Source organism: Mustelus asterias, chromosome 12 (assembly GCF_964213995.1).
Source record: "Mustelus asterias chromosome 12, sMusAst1.hap1.1, whole genome shotgun sequence".
Taxonomy (NCBI): Eukaryota; Metazoa; Chordata; class Chondrichthyes; order Carcharhiniformes; family Triakidae; genus Mustelus; species Mustelus asterias.
Genome location: NC_135812.1, coordinates 71,279,166 through 71,301,271, shown reverse-complemented (window position 1 = coordinate 71,301,271; position 22,106 = coordinate 71,279,166). Strand labels below are relative to the sequence as shown.

General features: G+C 43.9%; 1 protein-coding gene across 2 annotated transcripts in view; it reads right to left on the bottom strand.

Moving 5' to 3' along the window:
* tbcd (tubulin folding cofactor D) overlaps positions 1-22,106 on the bottom strand; it is a 248,461-nt gene that overhangs the window by 209,199 nt on the left and 17,156 nt on the right. For both annotated transcript variants that reach the window (XM_078225420.1, XM_078225421.1), the window contains exons 5-6: positions 18,160-18,306; positions 12,559-12,614 (exon numbers count right to left, since the gene is read on the bottom strand). In XM_078225420.1, the coding sequence (XP_078081546.1) occupies positions 12,559-12,614; positions 18,160-18,306 (203 nt within the window). The remainder of the gene's footprint in view (positions 1-12,558; positions 12,615-18,159; positions 18,307-22,106) is intronic.

Genomic DNA, 22,106 nt, shown 5'->3' with positions numbered 1-22,106 from the left:
CAGTGTGAAAGTCTACCTTTCAATTCTCCCAAAAATGTGGACAAATGTTTATGCAGTGTACAAGCGAGCCAAGCAGAAACAAAATGATGTAAATACTCAGATGTGTCTCCATTGGGATGCACTGAAATACTGTACACCACTTTATAGAATCATAGAAACCCTACAGTACAGAAAGAGGCCATTCAGCCCATCGAGTCTGCACCGACCGCAATCCCACCCAGGCCCTACCCCCATATCCCTTCATATTTTACCCACTAATCCTTCTAACCCACACATCTCAGGACACGAAGGGCAATTTTTAGCATGGCCAATCAACCTAACCTGCACATCTTTGGACTGTGGGAGGAAACCGGAGCACCCGGAGGAAACCCACGCAGACACGAGGAGAATGTGCAAACTCCACACAGACAGTGACCCAAGCCGGGAATCGAACCCAGGTCCCTGGAGCTGTGAAGCAGCAGTGCTAACCACTGTGCTACCGTGCCGCCCCTATGTTCAAAGATGACAAAGCCAAACCCTCGTCTTTGAGAAGGAGGGTGATTTTAGGACATAGAACAGTACAACATAGGTACAGATCCTTCGGCCCACAATGTTTTGCTGAACACAACACCAAATTAAACTAATCCCGTCTGCCTGCCCTGGATCCAGATCCCTCTATTCATTACATATTCATGTGTTTATCTAAAAGCCCCTTTAAATGCGCCTGTCGTATCTGCATGCATCACCACCCCGAGCAGCACGTTCCAGACACTACCACTGTGTAAAAAACTTGCCCCTCATACCTCCTTTGAGCTTTCCCCCTCTAATCTTAAGTGCATTTTCAATATTTTATTGGGTGCGTTGCAAAAGGCATTTGTGCCAAAAGAAAATAAATCACTTTCCGCCCATCTAAAAGAAACAACAGTTGCAGCAAACATATATTCATTTCTATTGCAACATCATAGAATCCTAGAGTACAAGGAGGCCATTGGGCCCATCAAGTCTGCAACAACCACAATATCACCCAGGCCCTATCCCCATAACTCTATGCATTTACCCTAGCCAGTCCCCCTAACACGAAGGGGCAATTTAGCATGGCCAATCCACCTAACTTGCACATCTTTGGACTGTGGGAGAAAACTGGAGCACCCAGAGGAAATCCACGCAGACACAGGGAGAACGTGCAAACTCCACACAGACAGTGACACAAGCCAGGAATCGAACCCGGGTCCCTGGCACTGAGGCAGCATTGCTAACCACTGTGCCACCTTGAGCATTTTCTTCCCACTCTGTTATCTTCTATCAAAAAAAAACGACGTGCAGAACCACCCCAGTCGCCTTTAAGATACTTTATTGCCCCAGTATCCCTGCCTCGAGTTTCGGCAAGTAACATCCCGGCAGTCCCCAGAACCGATGTGAAAAAATGTACAGTAAGAAGTTTAACAACACCAGGTTAAAGTCCAACAGGTTTATTTTTGTGGCTTTTGCTACCAAATAAACCTGTTGGACTTTAACCTGGTGTTGTTAAACTTCTTACTGTGTTTACCCCAGTCCAACGCCGGCATCTCCACATCAAAAAATGTACACACAGAGCTTTGTCCACTCGATAATTTTACAGTTCACTAGAAAAATGTTAATAACCAGGACAAAAAAATTAGCTTGCTTTTTATTGTAAATTCACAACACGGTCTCAATAAATGATTTGTTTTAAAGTTATAAACCATCTTTTTTCAGAGCTCTGCGGGTGGAAAAATCTGTTCAGTCACATGAAGACCCAAAGCAAATATGCACAACCCATAATGTCCTCAAAACAAACGAGCAAAGCAATTGATGGTGGCAAGATCCATAGTGGAAAGCCACATCAGACATGGTCCACTGGTGCAAACTAAGGGAACCTTGCAGCAGTAAGGGCATTCCTAGCAACAATGCAAGCAGCTGGTAGTTGAGTGAAGATGTGCGGAGGGCAGCACACTCACACCCATTCTGGACACCCTGGGGGTGCATACTGGAACACGCCTTTAGATCCGTCTAGAAATCCGAAATACATCATCAATCAGCATGCCGACGGCTTTTGCAAATACACATCTGGTGGTCAATTCGCCTCCACTGTAGCACTGTTCAGTTTCAACGGTTTAATTTCTGATGGAATGTTGTCAGCAAAGTCTGAAGATCGCTCCCTAGCGAACACCCCTTAAGTCTGCTAGGTCAGACAATATTGAGGAACTTGAACTGCCACAGCAAAAACAAAAAATAATCATGGTGTTACCAATATTTTGGGGAGTTATCACTAACGAGAAACTGACCTGGACCAGCCATATAAATACTGTGGCTAGAAGAGCAGGTCAGAGTTTGGGAATTCTGCAAAGAGTAACTCACCCCTTGACATCCCCAAACTGAAAGATGAGGTGGTTAGGCGAATTGACCCGAACAGACGGCGGACTGTGGCAACTAGGGGAATTTCACAGTAACTGCATTGCAGTGTTAATGTGAGCATTACTTGCGACAAATAAATAAACTTTTAAAAATCCTAACCATCATCTACAAGGCATAAGTCAGGAGTGTGAGGGAATGTTTACCACTTGCCAGGACAAGTGCAGCTCCAACAATATTCAAGAAGCTTGACACTACGCAGGACAAAGCAGCCCACTTGATTGGCACCCCATCTCCCATCTTCAACAATTACTCTCTCCATCTTTGATGTACAGTGGCAGCATAATGTACCATCTCTAAGATGCACTGCAGGAGCTCACCAAGGCTCCTTCGACAGCATCTACCAAACCTGCGACCTCTACCACCTAGAAGAACTAAGGCAGCAAATACATGGGAACACCACTACATGCAACTTCCCCGCCAAGGCACACAACATCCTGACTTCTAATTATATCATTGTTGCCTCACCGTTGCTGGGTCAAAGTCCTGGAACTCCCTTGATTACATCGCTGTGGATGTGTCGAGACCATGTGGATGGTAGCAGTTCAAGGTGGCAGTGCACCACCACCTCAAGGGCAGTTAGGGATGGATAATAAATGCTGACCGAGCCAACGACACTTACATAGAGTCAGAAGGTCATAAGAGGTTTACAGCATGGAAACAGGCCCTTCGGCCCAAGTTGTCCATGCCGTCCTTATTTTTTAAAACCCCTAAGCTAGTCCCAATTGCCCGCATTTGGCCCATATCCCTATAACCCAACTTACCCAATGTAACTGTCTAAATGCTTTTTAAAAGACAAAATTGTACCCCCCTCTAGCAGCTTGTTCCAGACACTCACCACCCTCAATGTGGGAAAAATTGCCCCTCTGGACCCTTTTGTATCTCTCCCCTTAAACCTATGCCCTCTAGTTTTAGACTCCCCTACCTTTGGAAAAGGATATTGACTATCTAGCTAATCTATGCCCCTTATTATTTTATAGACCTCTATAAGATCATCCCTCGGCCTCCTACGCTCCAGAGAAAAATGTCCCGGTCTATCCAGCCTCTCCTTATAACTCAATCCATCAAGTCCCGGTAGAATCCCAGTAAATCTTTTCTGCACTCTTTCTAGTTTAATAATATCCTTTCTATAATAGGGTGATCAGAACTGTACACAGTATTCCAACTGTGGCCTTACCAATGTCTTGTACAACTTTGAGAAGACGTCCCAACTCCTGTATTCAACGTTCTGACCAATGAAACCAAGCATGCCGAATGCCTTCTTCACCACTCTGTCCACCTGTAACTGCACTTTTGAGGAGCTATGAACCTGTACCCCTAGATCTCTTTGTTCTGTAACTCTCTCCAACACCCGACCATTAACTGAGTAAGACCTGCCCTGGTTCAATCTACCAAAATGCATCACCTCACATTTATCTAAATTAAACTCCATCTGCCATTCGTCAGCCCACTGGCCCAATTGATCAAGATCCCGTTGCAATCCGAGATAACCTTCTTCACTGTCCACTATGCCACCAAACTTGGTGTCATCTGCAAACTTACTAACCATCCCTCCTATACTCTCATCCAAATCATTAATATAAATGACAAATAACAGTGGACCCAGCACTGATCCCTGAGGCACACCACTGGTCACAGGCCTCCAGTTTGAAAAACAATCCTCTACAACCACCCTCTGGCTTCTGTCATCAAGATGTGGAGATGCCGGCGTTGGACTGGGGTAAACACAGTAAGAAGTTTAACAACACCAGGTTAAAGTCCAACAGGTTTATTTGGTAGCCCTCATTTGCTACCAAATAAACCTGTTGGACTTTAACCTGGTGTTGTTAAACTTCTTATTCTGTCATCAAGCCAATTTTGTGTCCATTTAGATACCTCACTTGGATCCAGTGAGATTTAACTTTATGCAACAACCTACCATGCGGTATCTTGTCAAAGGCCTTGCTAAAAGTCCATGTAGACAACATCAACTGCACTGCCCTCATCTACCTTCTTGGTTAACCCTTCAAAAAACTCAATCAAATGAGAGAGACATGATTTTCCATGTCTGAACATAAGTAATGTCAATGCTATTTGCTTGCTTAATAATGTTCAGTTACTAACGAAGCATGCCTACATGGCCACCCCATCTGCAGTCTGCTATGACTAACTCCTTTGTGGTTTATCAAAGTTCCCATCCTCCTGTCCCTTGTTCATCTTGTTTACGCAGCCCACCTGTAGCTGTGGCCTGTAAAATGAAGCTGCTGATCTTTTTATGCTTCCTTTTTGTCTCTATATTGACATGGGTGCTGTTCCCCAACTGCTTCGGTTTAATATAACACAGTAATACAATACACAGTGTAGAAATAAATATATTTTATTTAATAAATATAAATAAGGGGATTGTGCGAGGGGGTAGGACTGACTAGATTGCTCCACAGGCCGGTGAGGTGGGGAGGGTGACATAGAGGTGGTTAAAATGGACAAAAGGCCAGTGCAATGGGAAACTGGAAACAACCCCACAACTTCCAGGTTTAACTGGAGTGTGTTAGGGTGCTTTTTGCTTTTTTAATGTTTGTTCGTGGGATATGGGCATAGCTCACAAGGTCAACATCTGTTATCTATCCATGGGTGCAGTTGGATTGCCTATTAACATCTGCTAATTGCTCAATTAGTACAATATTTAATCTGACTTTCAAATGTAAGAATGTATTCATAGATTTCTGGTTCCCTGAAACTCACCAGTGAAGGCAAGGCGTGAACATAGTAGTAATTTGAGGGGGCTGAATCAGTCTGAAGGAAATATTGCAGCAAATACATTTATTCACCCGCTGGTGATTAAGTGTTAGTTTACAGTCGTTTTGCTGAAAGGTAACTTTCTACATTTCAGAGGTTTTCCCAAACAGATGAGGGTCAATCCTTGGTCAGAGGTCCAACCTAAGGCCATCACCGGTCTGCTGTGTAGAGAGCTGTACCAGGTCAGCAGCAGCTTGCAGGAGGCTGTGTTTTTGTGATGTGTCCAAATAAAGGGTCTCCAGAGAGTTACTGGTTGCATCAGGTGGTCACAGACATTGGCCTTCTGGAGAAGATCTGCTTTCAGCATCTGGTGGCCACGCATTACCAGTTGTTTCCAAACTCACCACTGCCTTCAACTCTTATCATCGAATCCTTCCGGGGCAATGCTGTTGACCGCCAGGATTTCTCAGATAGTGGCTTCAGAAGTATACAACAGATCACTGATGGCTTGTTTGCCAGTAATCCCGACTTCACTTGCGAGAATGTGGGTCTGTGGCTGTGGTGCCTTCCCACAGAAGCAGAACATCCACAGGCCTGGCAATCCATGCACCCCCAGATCCATATCAGTCAATCACAAGGGCTTCCACTCCATCCATGTGCAGCTGGTGCGTAACCACAAAAATTATTTCTGCAGGTGTGGTTTTTTTATTCTTTAACGGGATGTTAAAGAATAAAAAAAACACTTGTTTGGCAGATAAGGCAAAGGAGAATGCAAAGAGCTTTTACAAATACATTTTATTTTTATTTTATTTATTAGTCACATTAACACTGCAATGAAGTTACTGTGAAAATCCCCTAGTCGCCACACTCCGGCGCCTGTTCAGGTCAATACATCTAATTATCACGTCTTTCAAACTGTGGGAGGAGACTGGAGCACCTGGAGGAAACCCACGCAGACAGGGGAGAACGTGCAAACTCCACACAGACAGTGACCCAAGCTGGGAATCGAACCCGGGTCCCTGGTGCTGTAAAGCAGCAGTGCTAACCACTGTTCCACCGTGCCGCCCATCTGATGACATACATAAAGGGCAAAAGAGTAACTAGGGAGAGAGTAGGGCCTCTTAAGGATCAACAAGGTCATCTATGTGCGGATCCACAAGAGATGGGCGAGATCCTAAATGAATAATTCTCATCAGTATTCACTGTTGAGAAAAGCTTGGAAGTTAGGGAACTTAGGGAAATAAATAATGATGTCTTGAGGAGTGTACATATTACAGAGAAGGTGGTGCTGGAAGTCTTAAAGCGCATCAAGGTAGATAAATCCCCAGGACCTGATGAAGTGTATCCCAGGACATTGTGAGAGGTTAGGGAGGAAATTGTGGGTCCCCTAACAGCGATACATGAATCATCGATAGTCACAGGTGAGGTGCCTGAAGATTGGAAGGTGGCAAATGTTGTGCCCTTTGTTTAAAAAGGGCTGCAGGGAAAAGAGACGAGATAGGTTAAGTTGCAGACACAGACCCATCGCCAGAACTCAGATGCCAATGCTTTAGTGCAGCGTCCTGACTAGAGCGAAAACTTCAAGTCATCTTTTTGGATGTTGGTGGGCCTCTTTTCAATTGTTTTAAGGTTTCCAGCACTAGGAGGTTCATCAGGAACCCACCAATCAAAGAATAAGACACACAGACAACTGACAGAGAAATACAAGTTCTTGTGTATGTTGTCCTTATTTTTCTGGCTTGCTCCTAGTAATTTGATTCAAAATGGTTAAATTTCATCCATTAGTCAAACATTAAACCCGATAATCATGAAATTCAATTGGTTTAAACTCCATGCAAGAGTTAATGTTGACAAAGTATTTTCAGGGATGAGTCTAAATCCACTACAAAGAACAAAGTACAGCACAGGAACATCCCCTTCGGCCCTCCAAGCCTGCGTCAATCATACCTTAACCAAACTAAAAAAAAACCTACTGCCCTTACTCGGTCCGTATCCCTCTGTTCCCTCCCTATTCATGTACCCATCCAGTTGCCTCTTAAATGTTGCTAATGTGCCTGTTTCCACCATATCCTCCAGCAGTGCATTCCAGGCACCCACCACTCTCTGTGTGAAAAACGTGCCCCGCACATCACCCTTAAAAATTTTCCCCTTCTTCCCTTGAACCTGTGCCCCCTTGTAACTGACAGTTCCACCCTTGGAAAAAGCCTCTGACTATCCACCCTGTCTATGCCTCTCATAATTTTGTAGACCTCTATCAGGTCTCCCCTCAGCCTCCACCTTTCCAGTGAAAACAATCCGGGTTTATTCAACCTCTCTCATAGTCAACACTCTCGAGACCAGGCAACATCCTGGTGAACTTTCTTTGTACTCTCTCCTAAGCTTCCACGTCCTTCTGATAATGTGGTGACCAGAACTGCATGCAATACTCGAAATGCGGCCTAATCAAGGTTTTATGTAGCTGCAAAATGATTTTCTAACTCCTGTACTCAATGTCCTGGCTGAAGGCAAACATGCCATAGGCCTTCTTAGCCACCTTGGCCACCTGCATTGCCACTTTTAGGGAAATGTGGACCTGCACGCTCAGATCCCGCTGTATGTTAATGCTCCCATTTACAGTATAATTCACACCTAAGTTGGATCCTCCAAAATGCATCATCTCACATTTGTCTGGATTAAACTCCATCTGCCATTTCTGTGCCCAAATCTCCAATCTACCTACATCCTGTTGTGTCCTCTGACAATCCTCGACTATACCAACAACTCCACCAATCTTCGTGTCATCCGCAAACTTATTAATCAGGCCACCTACATTTTCCTCCAGACCATTTATGTATATTACAAAACAACAGAAGTCCCAGCACTAATCCCTGCGGAACACCATTAACTACAGATCTCCATTCTGAAAAACACCCTACCACCCCTACTCTGTCTTCTTTAACCAAGCTAGTTCTGTATCCATCCAGTCAGCCCATCCCGAATCCCATGTGATTTTAGTTTTTGTACCAGTCTGCCATGTGGGACTTCGTCAAACGCCTTACTAAAGTCCATATAAACTACTTCCACAGCCCTTTCCTCGTCAATTATCGTTGTCACTTCTTCAAAAAACTCAATCAAGTTGGTGAGACATGACCTTCCCCGTACAAAACTATGCTGCCCGTCACTAACTAGTCCATTTTCCTCCAAATCTGCATACATCCTGTCCCTCAGTATCTTTTCCAAAAGCTTCCCCACCACTGATGTCAGGCTCACAGGCCTATAATTTCCTGGATTATCCCTGCTTTCTTTCTTAAAGAAGAGAACAACATTGGCTATTCTCCATTCCTCTGGAACCTCACCTTGTTGCCTGCAGTAACCTGGGATAGATCCCATATGTCCCTGGGGACTTGTCTACCTTAATGCAATTTAGGATACTCAACATTTCCTCCTTTAATATATTGACATTCTCTAGAGCGTTCACACACCTATCCCTGACCTCAACATCCATCATGTCCTTCTCCTTGGTAAATACAGATACAAAGTACTCATTAAGGATTTCACCCACTTCCTGAGGTTCCACGCATTACATAAAAGGAGGGAAATTCACCACGACTTGTCTTTCTCAAACAAAAATGTGTCTACCAAAAAAAGCAGGGTCCAACTTCCTTTTCTGGGGAAGTAAATCTGGATAACCAGTCCCCCACTTCCATAATATACCATTTAGCTCACATTGCCTATAGAGACTGGCACCCAATGTCAAATAGAAAAGATCATGATAAGTACACTAAGAAGTCTCACGGCACCAGGTTAAAGTCCAACAGGTTTATTTGGTAGAACAAGCTTTTGGAGCGCTGCCCCTTCATGCCCCTCTCCACTCACATTGTCTGCACTTGTAAAGACTTGATTACCTGTTAAGACTCGCATTCCAGCAATTATCTTGCAATCGAGATTGTGTCTATATATGCCCTGTTTGTGAACCCAACTCTCCACTTACCTGAAGTGGCAGCGCTCCGAAAGCTCGCGCTACCAAATAAATCTGTTGGACTTTAGACTGGTGTTGTGAGACTACTTACTGTGCTCACACCAGTCCAATGCCGGCATCTCCACATCATGGCTCGCGATGGTCATTTACACAAACAAAAATACCATTAACCCATTTAGGTGCAAACAATTCCACCAATCAAGTTGCACTAAACAATTTTCAGTGGGGAAATGGTTACAATCCGATAAAAATCTGCAAACCCAAAAGCAAAATGCTCTGGCTGCTGGAATTATGAACATAATCGCCGAATATCTTTGTCCTTATTCACAGCTGGGATTCTCTGGTGCTGCTGAAAGTGAATGGAGTTTTGGGTGGAACACCAAATTCTCTCTCCTCACTTGCAGCAGGGCAAGCACAGATGAGATCACAGAATTCTGCCCCCCCGCCCCCCCCTCCCCAAGGAATAGGAGGAGTAGGCCACTTGGCCCCTTGAGCTTGCTCCGCCATTCAATGAGATCAAGGCTGATCGAATCACGGTCTTAACTTCACTTTCTGCCTGCCCCTCAATCTGAAATAAAAACAGAAAGTGCTGGAAATACTCAGATCTGGCAACAGATGGACGAAAGAACAGAGTTTATGTTTCAGGGTGCGATTTTTTAAAATCGGAACTGGGAAGTTAAAAGTGTAAAAATGAAAAAAATCTGCAAGTCCCTGAATAATATAGTGAGGGTGAAGAATAAGAAATGAAGAATTTGAACTGTGTCATTAAGTGTCTGGGTGTCAAGTGTTTGACGATGGATCCATTCAGTAACTGCAGCAGAACATCAGAATTCAAATGGGAAACTAGCCTGTGGTAGGATTTTGTATTCTTTCAGCATTATGAGTGAGAAATGAATAGGTTTGGTGAAACACTATCTTCTGTCAAACCATCTTCGACCTGTGATGAGATAATATAAGATTTAACCAAAGCATTCCCATGCTCACTGAATGACGAATAAAACAGTGGACTAATATTAATAATCTATCAACTACAAGGCATACCAATATAGCATCAAAAAAAATATATCCAATCTAATTTTCTGCCCATTTCTTCAGTCCCCTTATGCTGCACGCCATCCCCTTGCAGACAATCTATCCTCTATGTGGCAGAACACTAGGTGGCGTTTGTGCGCATTGCACATTGATACCACCAAGATGCAAAGGCAGAATAGGAAATAAATGACCGCTGTAATTCCACATCCTACCACTGTGTGGCAGATTTCACCATTCCAAAACGATCTACACCATCACCACCTAAACTATGCTGCCAATATCATCGCAACAAAACTGGTCTCCTACTATAGATATGCACATAAAGATTATAAATCTTTCAAAAATTATTATACTGTGACACACAGTTACTGAAAACTAATGACCACTGGGCTGACAATTGTTTTCACACATTTAAATTGGTTACATGACTCAAGTCCTAAATGAAATTGAAACTTATGGAGAGATAAGAGGCAAGTGACACACTGCATAAAGCCACCATTGGAAACCAAATGATAAACACAGTTAAATCCTTCTGCGTGGTCTATAAATTTAAAAGCTATAATAGCAGGTTTCTCAGTTGCAGTCTGTATTCCTTTGAATCATAGAAACCCTACAGTGCAGAAAGAGGCCATTCGGCCCATTGAGTCTGCACCAACCACAATCCCACCCAGGCCCCATTCCCATAACCCCTCATATTTACCCTGCCAGTCTACTTGACACTAAGGGTCAATTTAGCAAGGCCAATCAACCTAATCCGCACATCTTTGGACTGAGAGGGGAAACCGGAGCACCCGGAGGAAACCCGACAGACAGTGACCCGAGGCCGGAATTGAACCCGGGTCCCTGGCGCTGCGAGGCTAACCACTGTGCCACCGTGCCGCCATGCACCCTAGTGTGGATGCTGCGCTCCCCTCCACATCATCCCGGCTTGGGTCACTGTCTGCGTGGAGTCTGCGCGTTCTCCCCGTGTCTGCGTGGGTTTCCTCCCACAGTCCGAAAGACGTGCTGGTTAGGTGCATTGGCCATGCTAAATTCTCCCTCAGCGTACCTGAACAGGCGCCGGAGTGTGGTAACTAGGGGATTTTCACAGTGACTTAATTGCAGCGTTAATGCAAGCCTACTTGTGACACTAATAAATAAATTTAAACTTATCTTCGGGACACTAAAGAGTGCCGAATATTCACCAGTCTATTAGCCCAAATAATGCCGAATTTATTAGGACCGCCCTGGAAGACCTTTGACAAAAAATAAAAGTCCGGAGAATTCTGTGGACCTTCGCCAAGCTTTTTTTGACAAGTTTAGTGTGACAGGTGGCCCTTGATCAGGATGTTTTGGGGCCGTCTCAGTAGCAGAAAGCCACATGCCCTTCCACTGCAGAAGGAGGAAGCCATATACATAACAGAAAGGAGATGGTAAACTTGATCATATTGGCATTTCACAATCCTTCAGTTTTATGGGATAGAAAAATAAGTAACTCTATCTCCCATCAGATCAGCATCCGCCAGTGAAAATTAGTTAAGAGTGGAAGGTGATGTGATAAAATTTCATCAGAATATTCCAGCTTTCTCAATGAGTAGAAGAAAGGAAGGATCAAAATCAATTTTGCAAACCAACTATCAACTAAAAAAAATGGTGAAAAGAGAGATCGACAAACTATGTTTCTGTCTTGCACTCATCAGGTCAAACAACCAAGTTACAAATGATCTGAACTATTTATACAACAGGAGAAAAATAATGCTGATTGGTTGGCAAGGCAACTGATCGGTTGAGGCATTGCCATGGAGAAAGCAACCAGAGAAATCAATATAGGTTTCCAAAGTTCCCAGGCAATTCAAAATGGTGAAATGCTTGAACGTGTTCTTTTTGTTTGCAGTGAATAGGTCCCTGTGTATGACTGGATGTCACTTCTAGCAAGTGTAAATGAGCCACATTACCATTAACTAATTGTGTTAAACTGGTTGTTTGTGTAGTTATTGGCACACTCAGGATTGTTTATTAAGTACAGCCAAATGGCAGAATCAAATCTTACAGTAGACGTTTGCAGGCTGCTGGTTGAATCCAGTCCATACTCAGCCTATTAAAAAAAAATAATAATTTTCTTCCTGCTCTTTTAGTCCCCCTTATGCCATACACCAACCCCTGCTCAGTGTCACATTGCACACAGTGGGATGGCAACTGATCTAGTCCAACTCTCAAAGGTAATGAGTTCTTGTATCAGCATGATGATTCGTCAAATGGTGGCTCCTCGTCATAACAAGTAATCTACTTCCCCATTACGACAACTTAATTTTCCTAAGACAAAATTGTTCTGTATAAATACTAATGGAAAAGGTTTTGTTCAACTCCATGTTTATTCTATTCACAGATGCACAGGCTCTTGTAAAATACAAAACTATCACGCATTCACACGCGACAGCTAAATATGAGTACTTAAATACACTTACTTGGATACGAGGACAGCAGCAGCATCTCTTGCTTTGTCACTGACTGTCAGATAAGACTAGAATAAAAACAAATTTCCATTGATAATGTCATTCAATGTGTCAAAAGTAATGAACAAGAGGAAAGTTCTAATCTCTGCTGCATCAGACTAGAAACATAGAACAATAGAGGTGGCTATTTTTGGTGTGAATGCTGAGTAACACCATTATGAAGCTGAACATGCAGCGTAGTAATCATCATAGAATCCCTACGGTGCAGAAGGAGGCCATTTGGCCCATCGAGTCTGCACCGACCACAATCCCACCCAGGTCGTTAACCCCACGTATTTACCCTGCTAATCTCCCTGGCACTAAGGATCAATTTATCATGGCCAATCCGCCTAACCTGCACATCTCTGGAATGTGGGAGGAATCTGGAGCACCCGGAGGCAACTTAATTGCAGACACGGGGAGAATGTGCAAACTCCACACAGACAGTCACCCGAGGTAGGAATTGAACCCTGGTCTCTAGCGCTGTGAGGCAGCAGTGCTAACCACTGTGCCACCGTGCTGCCCCATGGACTGGAGTGTGGAAAATAGGAAGAGTTTGAAATTGGTATCAAGTGCCGATAATCTTCAAATACCTCATACAATTTCCATTCGTTAGGTGAGAGTCTCAGCAGTGAATGCAACAACCTAGTCAACTTACACCCACACTCTTTTTTTCTAACCAGGTCACTAAATAGTAATCTGGTCCAGTAGGAACGCTGCTTTTCTTTTTGCTTTCTTCATTGGTATAAAAGCTGACATGACACTAAAAGCAGGAACTTCATCTGGTGTTCTGGCCAATAATCAACCACCAAAAACAAATTAATTGTCCATTCATTCCCTTTGCTCTTTGTGGGATATCACTGTGCACAAATTGGTTTAGCTACGTAATCACAACAATTACACTGAAAAGTAAATTACTGGTCTTGAAGATGTGTAAGGAGCAATATTAATTTATGACTTGATATTTGCCCTGTTCCTCAGGTAACTTCTCATCGTCATGCATCCACCCTTCTTCTGTCCCTTTCCTTTCAAATGTTCATCGTTATCACCTCATCAGCTGCACATTGAACTACCCCAACATATCCTTCCTTCATTAAGCAACTCCTCATCCTCAATGACTTCCATCTTCACTTCAACTCCTCAAGCACCTTCCCTTTGAATTGACCACCATCCTGCCATCCCTCAATATCATTCTGCACAAAATCCCCATCTCATATCATTACCCTACTTCACTTATGTCTCATGTCCTCATATTATAACAAGGCTCTCTCTCAAGACCCACATGCCCAAATCTTCCTACAATACCGTAACTTGTAACATCCAGCCAGACAAAAACTCCCAGGAGACTACACCTCGCGTTCAAGTTCAAAAATCCTTCCTTGCCTGACTTCCACACACCTGGAGGCCATTGTTCTGACCTGATTAACCATCCTTTCAGCTCATTCCTTGGTGCCCTTCATTGCAGTGAAACTATTTATCTCCATGCCTGACCTTCCCATTGTACTTCTCATTTTTACTCCCTCAAAGCTAAAAAGCACAAACTGGAGCACACCCACCACACAGCTGGCCGTGGTATCTATTAAACAGATCTGACTTGACCATATCAAGCACTGTGGTGCTTCTCTCTCCTCAGCCAAACCACCAGGATCATCTGGAGAGTAAGAAAAACCCCAGGTGTTTTTTATGACAACGAACAGCTTCTTAAATCTTTCTCTCCCTCCTCCCATCATCTAAAGCATCAAGCGTGTGGAGCTCTTTGACTTGTTTGTCAACAACACTCAAGAAGCAGCTGCCTCCTTTTCTTTCGAACCATCTCTTTGCTCCCGATGTTAATTGGATCCAAAGCCAGATTGCAAAGTATGACGCTAATCATTTTCTTGATAACAGGTTTATTTACAGAACACAGCATTGCACTTGTCTGCCTTCTACTTCAATGTCCCAACAGTCTCTCTAGATCTTAGCTTCCTCACCACTCTAGTCCTGAATTCTTGTCTCTCTCTTGCAGCAGTCAACCTCATCGCATCAACACCTAATCCTCTTCAAGCTCACCATATCTATTACGCCCACCTCCTGTACCCTGGATCCCTTCCACTCATTCTCCAGATGTTGCTGTCAACAGGGAGGACACAATCAATAAAATGTTTCGCCAGCGTCCAGTTGTTTTGAAGTGTGCTTGCACAATTCCATTCCCACCGATGCAAACCCAGTCACAACATCAACCCAGTCTCTTCTTGCACTTGTCATTTCCTGAATCCACCCCCAAATTTATAGACACACCCTAACCATTGACACCCACCCCCCCAGATCACCCCCACAACCTCCATCAACTACAATCTACTCCAGAGATAAATGTCAGCTTTCTTACGCACATCGATGATATCGACCACTACCTCAACCATCTCTCAAGCCCTTAACTGTTAAATATTTTTGTGACCTCCAGCTCAATGCGTTTTGACTTCATGCCCCACAGTGGTCTGACCAAAGGCAACTTTTTCAACCCTTGTCTCACACACACAGTTCCCTGGTTAGTGATACTATTCCCCTCCTCAACTACTATCGGACGTTGAATCAGACTGTTTGCAACCTCAGTATTCTATTGTACACGAAGATAAGATTCAGACCACAAAAGGTGTTCTGTAGCAAGAAAGCCACTTAGCTTTCTACAACAACAATTGCTTGCCTCTGCCCCTACCCTAACCCCTTCATCAAACCAGAAGTAGGTCAGTAAGTACTGAGGCTGGGGTCGAGCTGGAGGCCAGGGCAAGGCTAGCTAAGAATAGGAGCACTCTGGAGCAGGATGACCTGAGCGGGCCTGGAGGTCTGGAGTGCATCTGCTTCAATGCGAGGAGGGATAACTGGGGTAAGACAGACGAACTTAGGGCCTTAATGCTTACGCAGAATTTGGATATGGTTGCGGTGATGCGGTGGTTAAAAGGACAGGACTGGCAGCTGAATATTCCGGGGTATAAGTGTTTTAGGCGAGACAGAGGAGGGGCTAAAAAAGGTGGGGGAGTAGCGGTATTAGTTAGGGAGCATATTACAGCGGTGCAGAAGGTGGACAATTTAGAGGGGTCATGTAATGAATCGCTGTGGGTGGAGCTCAGAAACAGGAAAGGTGCAATCACTATGCTGGGGGTATACTACAGGCCACTCAACAGCCCACGGGAAGTGGAGGAACGAATATGTCAGGAGATTCTGGATATGTGCAGAAAAAAATGGGGTTGTTGTAGTGGGAGACTTCAATTTCCCTGGTATAGACTGGAAAGTGCTTAGGGCTGGGGATCTGGACGGGGAGGAATTTGTAAAATGCGTACTGGAAGGTTCTTTGGAACAGTATGTAGATAGCCCAACTAGAGAGGGGGCTATACTGGCTCTAGTTCTGGGAAATGAGCCCGGTCAGGTCGTCAAAGTTTCGGTAGGGGAACATGTGGCAAATAGTGACCACAACTCTGTTAACTTTAGGATAGTAATGGACAAGGACGAGTGTTGTCCTAAGGGTAGGGTGCTAAATTGGGGGAAGGCTAACTATAGCCGTATTAGGCAGGAATTGGGGAGATCCTAAATGAATATTTTGCATCGGTATTCACAAAGGAGGGGGACTTGTTGACTGGGAGTGTCTCAGAGGGAGGTGTTGACCCGTTAGAGAGAATCTCCATTACAAGGGAGGAAGTGTTAGGTTTTTTAGGTAACATTAAAACTCACAAATCCCCAGGGCCTGATGGCATCTATCCTGGACTGCTCAGGGAGACAAGAGATGTAATTGCTGGGCCTCTGACGGAAATCTTTGTCTCTTCATTGGACACAGGTGAGGTCCCTGAGGATTGGAGGATAGCGAATGTGGTACCGTTATTTAAGAAGGGTAGCAGGGATAACTCGGGTAATTATAGGTCGGTGAGCTTGACGCCCGTGGTAGGGAAGTTGTTGGAGAGGATTCTTAGAGACAGGATGTATGCGCATTTAGAACAGAACAATCTCATTAGTGACACACAGTATGGTTTTGAAAGAGGGAGGTCGTTACTTGCAAATTTGGTGGAGTTTTTTGAGGAAGTGACAAAAACGGTTGACGAAGGAAGGGCCGTGGATGTCGTCTATATGGATTTCAGTAAGGCATTTGACAAAGTCCCTCATGGCAGGTTGGTTAAGAAGGTTAAGGCTCATGGGATACAAGGGGAGGTGGCTAGATGGGTAGAAAACTGGCTTGGCCACAGGAGACAGAGGGTAACAGTCGAAGGGTCTTTTTCCAGCTGGAGGTCTGTGACCAGTGGTGTTCCGCAGGGCTCTGTACTGGGACCTCTGCTATTTGTGATATATATAAATGATTTGGAAGGAGATGTAACTGGTGTTATCCGCAAGTTTGCGGATAACACGAAGATGGCTGGACTTGCGGATAGCGATGAACATTGTCGGACAATACAGCAGGATATAGATAGGCTGGAAAATTGGGCGGAGAAATGGCAGATGGAATTTAATCCAGATAAATGCGAAGTGATGCATTTTGGAAGAACTAATGTAGGGGGGAGTTATACAATAAAATGGCAGAGCCATCAAGAGTATAGAAACACAGAAGGACCTAGGTGTGCAAGTCCACAAATCCTTGAAGGTGGCAGCACAGGTGGAGAAGGTGGTGAAGGCGGCATATGGTATGCTTGCCTTTATAGGACGGGGTATAGAGTATAAAAGCTGGAGAGATAGCGACTATTGTTCCCCTTAATAACTTGGATACTTCAATGAAATCACCTCTTAATCTTCTCAATTCCAGGGATACAACTCCATTTTGCATGATTTCTCATAATTTAATTCTTGGAATCCAGGTATCGTTCTGCAATGACTAGAACCTTATTAACATTATCACCTCCAGACTGAGCCACTCTTTATCTATTTGCTGACCTCACATCCTTGGCCACCTACAAGCTTCAGCTTGTCCAAATCCCTGACCCACAAATCATGTCATGTACCAAGTCCTGCTTGTCCATTACCTCAGTTCTCTTTGACCTACACCGGCTGTCCAACCCTAAAATGTTAAAAATCCTTAATTGCATCTGGGGCCCGTTCCTCCTTCTCTCCGCAATTATATCATCTGTATAGAAGATTGAAATACTGACCACTGGCCTGCTCCACTCCTCTAATCTCACCTCTGAGCACTCGGCTTCCTATGTTTTAATCCAATTTCTGATCCATTTCCACACTCTTTCCATTTAAGTTTCCACTCTCTACAACTTTGTCAATTTGTCAACCACTTTCAATGATTTACGTGTCTGTAATAAAAGTTCATTCCTCTACCATATTTAGTTTCTTGCTTTGCAAGGAAAAAGTGGCCTCTTTATTCCTCCTTCAGAAATGAACCAATTTGGGCAACATTCTTGTAAACCACTTCAGCAATTTCTCCAGACTTGTTCTTCTTTCTTTTTATGGAATGGAGACGAGATCTGCACCAGCATTCTCCAGGTGTGGTCAAACAAATCCCACATCCTGTTTTTGTATTCTATTCCTCTAGAAATGAAACCACTGTTGTAACTTGGAACAAATATAAAACAGACAGACAACTATAACACAGCGGAGAATCACAGCACTCACCTTTGCCACGTTTAAAATCTGATCCATTGTTGGTGTCCTAGATTGTCCTGCCAATGTGGAGGTGTTACCATCAAGTCGTGCCATATCAAATGGGAGTAAACAGGTCATGGATAACCACAGTAGAAGGATGTAGCGAGTCTCCCAGGTCTGAAATACACAAGGAAAAGTAGAGTTGAATACCATTAGAATCACTAAAATACCTTGGAAGACTAGAACACCATGTTGTGGAGGCTACTACCATTTGAATTTGGATTAATGCCAGTGGGTTGAATGCTCATTTATTGCTACTCAATGAACTCAGGCAATTCCAAATAGACTGTATTCCTGGATTAGGCTACAAACTGCAATCATTCCAACGTGAGGAAAAAAATCATAAACTGACAAAAAACCTCCGAACATGATCATTTTCAAACTAAAACGTACAGCAGGTTCTATGAGAGGAAATTGGTCAGAATCAGATTGAGTTTCCAACCCCACCCCAACTAAAACAATGGCTTAGCAATTACAAACAGATCAATGAATAAAACATAACAAGAACTTATTTCAGAATATACAAACATTTTATGTGGTGAAGGAGATGGTATTAAAATACAAATGTAGCATGTTTGTCAGCACGTGAAACAGGATTATCTAGACCAATGCTGCAGTGGACCAAGAATGGACGATTACCATTAACCAGATAGGAAAAGAAGATGAACTATTGGAAGCAGTCCACGCTAAGAATCTGTATAAAGACAAACTCTTTAGCTGATCACAATGGGGCATAAGCCTTTGAGTAGTCTTCAGCCTGAACCATCCAGTCTGGCAAAGGAAGTACAGACACAAGAAACAAACTACAAAAAGACTTGAATATCTAATGCACAGTTATATACTGTAAAAATACAAAATACTATCTTTGATAACCTACATTTTAAAAGGTCATGCTCCCCATGTACATTAAGCCATGTATATTAAGCCTCGCTGGTTCTTTAAAGTTTGTTTTAATGCTTTGTAGGGACGGACATTCAACCATATTAGTGCTGCTGTAAGAACTTCATGCAGTTCCTGTGCAACTGAGAGGAAATTGGTCAAAATCAGATGGCGTTTCGACCTCCCACACCCTGACTGAAACAATGCCTGAAACGGGGAGAATGTGCAAACTCCACACAGACAGTAACCCGAAGCCGGAATTGAATCCCGGTGCCTGGCACTGTGAGGCAGCAGTGCTAACCACTCTGCCACCGTGCCACTTTTGGAAACTAACCTGGAAATTAGAATAATTGCATACAAATAGGGACCAAATCCATATCGCACAAGATGGAATACAAAGTGTTCTCATTTCTGCCTGCATTTGTCAGTAACAATAATTCAAAATCATCACCCCCTTCTCCTCAAAAAAAACCTTGTCCTCACTCTCCTTGAAAATTACTGCCCCATCTCCAACCTTCCTTCCTCCCCATTGTTCGCTAATAAGCTGTCACCTCTCAAATCAGAGCCCATCTTTCCTTGAACACCATGTTTGAATCCCTCCAGTCAGGTTTTTGCCCTACCACAGTACCAAAACAGCTCTCAAAGTCACAAATGGGTTCCTGTAATGATGATAAAGATAAACATTTCTGAGTAAAAGAACAAAGAAAAGTACAGTACAGGAACAGGCCCTTCGGCTCTCCAAGCCTGTGCCAATCATGATGCCTTAACTGAATAAAAACCTTCTGCCCTTACTCGGTTCGTATCTGTCTATTCCGTCCCTATTCATGCATCCATCCAGATGCCTCTTAAATGTTGCTATTATGCCTGCTTCCACCACCACCTCTGGCAGCGCATTCCAGGCACCCACCACTCTCTGCGTGAAAAACTTCCCCCACACATCTCTCTTAAACTTTCCCCCTCTCACCTTGAACCTGTGCCCCTTGTGATTGACACTTCCACCCTTGGAAAAAGTCTCTCTGACTATCCACCCTGTCGATGCCTCTCATAATTATGTAGACCTATATCAGGTCAGCTGCCGTCTTTCCAGTGAAAACAATCCCAGTTTATTCAACATCTCCTCACAGTCAACACCCTCGAGACCAGGCAACATGGTGAACCTTCTTTGCACGCTCTCCAAAGCTTCCACGTCCTTCTGCCAGTGTGGTGACCAGAACTACACACAATACCCCAAATGCGACCTAACCAAGATTTCATATAGCTGCAACATGATTTCCCAACTCTTGTACTCAGTGCCCCAGCTGATGAAGGCAAGCATGCCATATGCCTTCTTAACCATCTTGGCCACCTGTGTTGCCACTTTTAGGGAACTGTGGACCTGCATGCCCAGTTCCCTCTGTATGTTAATGTTCCTAAGGGTTCTGCCATTTACAGTATAATTCACACTAAATTTGATCCTCCAAAATGCATCACCTCGCATTTGTCCAGATTAAATTCCATCTGCCATTTTTGTGCCCAATCTATCCTTTTTGTAAGTTTATTTATTAGTGTCACAAGCAGGCTTACACTAACACTGCAATAAAATTACTGTGAAAATCCCTTAGTCGCCACACTACGGCACTTGTTCGAGTACACAGAGAGAATTTAGCATGACCAATGCACATAACTAGCACATCTTTCAGACCGTGGGAGGAAAAAGGAGCACCTGGAGGAAACCCATGCAGACATGAGGAGAACATGCAGACTCCGCACAGACAGTGACCCAAGACGGGAATTGAACCTAGGTCTCTGGTGCTGTGAGGCAGCAGTGCTAACCACTGTACCACCACATCTATATCCTGTTGTATCCTCTGACAATCCTGGGCACTATCAGCAACTCCACTAATCTTCGTGTCATCCGTAAGCTTACTAATCAGACCACCCACATCTTCCTCCAGATCATTTATATATACTACAAACAGAGGTCCCAGCACTGAACCCTGCGGAACACCACTACAGGTCTCCAATCTGAAAAGCCCCCTTCTACCGCTACTCTGTCTTCTATAATCAACTCACCTGATGAAGGAGCAGCGCTCCGAAAGCTTGTGATACCAAATAAACCTGTTGGACGTTAACTGATGTTGTGAGACTTCTTACTGTGCCCACCTCAGTCCAACGCCGCATCTCTACATCTTCTATAACTAAGCCAGTTCTGTATCCATCTAGCCAGCCCACCCGAATCCCACGTGATTTTAGCTTTTGTACCACTGTGCCATGTGGTACCTTGTCATACGCCTTACTAAAGTCCATATAAACTACATCCACAGCCCTTTCCTCATCAATTATCTTTGTCACTTCTTCAAAAAACTCAATCAAGTTGGTGAGACATGACCTTCCCCTCCCCGTACAAAACTATGCCGCCTGTCACTAACTAGTCCATTTTCCTCCAAATGGACATACATCCTGCCCTCAGTATCTTTTCCAAAAGCTTCCCCACCACCGATGTCAGGCTCACCGGCCTATAATTTCCTGGATCATCCTGCTTCCTTTCTCAAACAAGGGAACAACATTGGCTATTCTCCAGTCCTCTGGAATCTCACCTGTGGTCAAAGAGGATGTGAAGATATCTGTTAAGGCCCCGCCTATTTCTCCCCTTGCCTCACGCAGTAACCTGGCATAGATCCCATCTGGCCCCGGGGACTTGTCTACCTTAATGCAATTTAGGATACACAACACTTCCTCCCTTGATATATTTCATTCTCAAGAGCGTTCACACCTATTCCTGACCTCAACATGCATTATGTACTTCTCTTCTTTCTTAACCAGTCTTTGATACACTGACCACACCATCTTCCTCCAAAACCACCTATCATCATGATCTAGAGGAGATTTGGTGAGTTGCTGCAGTTCATCTTGTAGATGATCCACAATGCTGTCACTGTGCACCAATAGTAGAGGGAGTGAATGCTTATGGAAGGGATTCCAATCAAGTGGGCTGCTCTGGAGAAGGTGCAGAAGAGCTTTACAAGAATGTTGTCAGAGCTTGAAAGTTGCAGCTATGA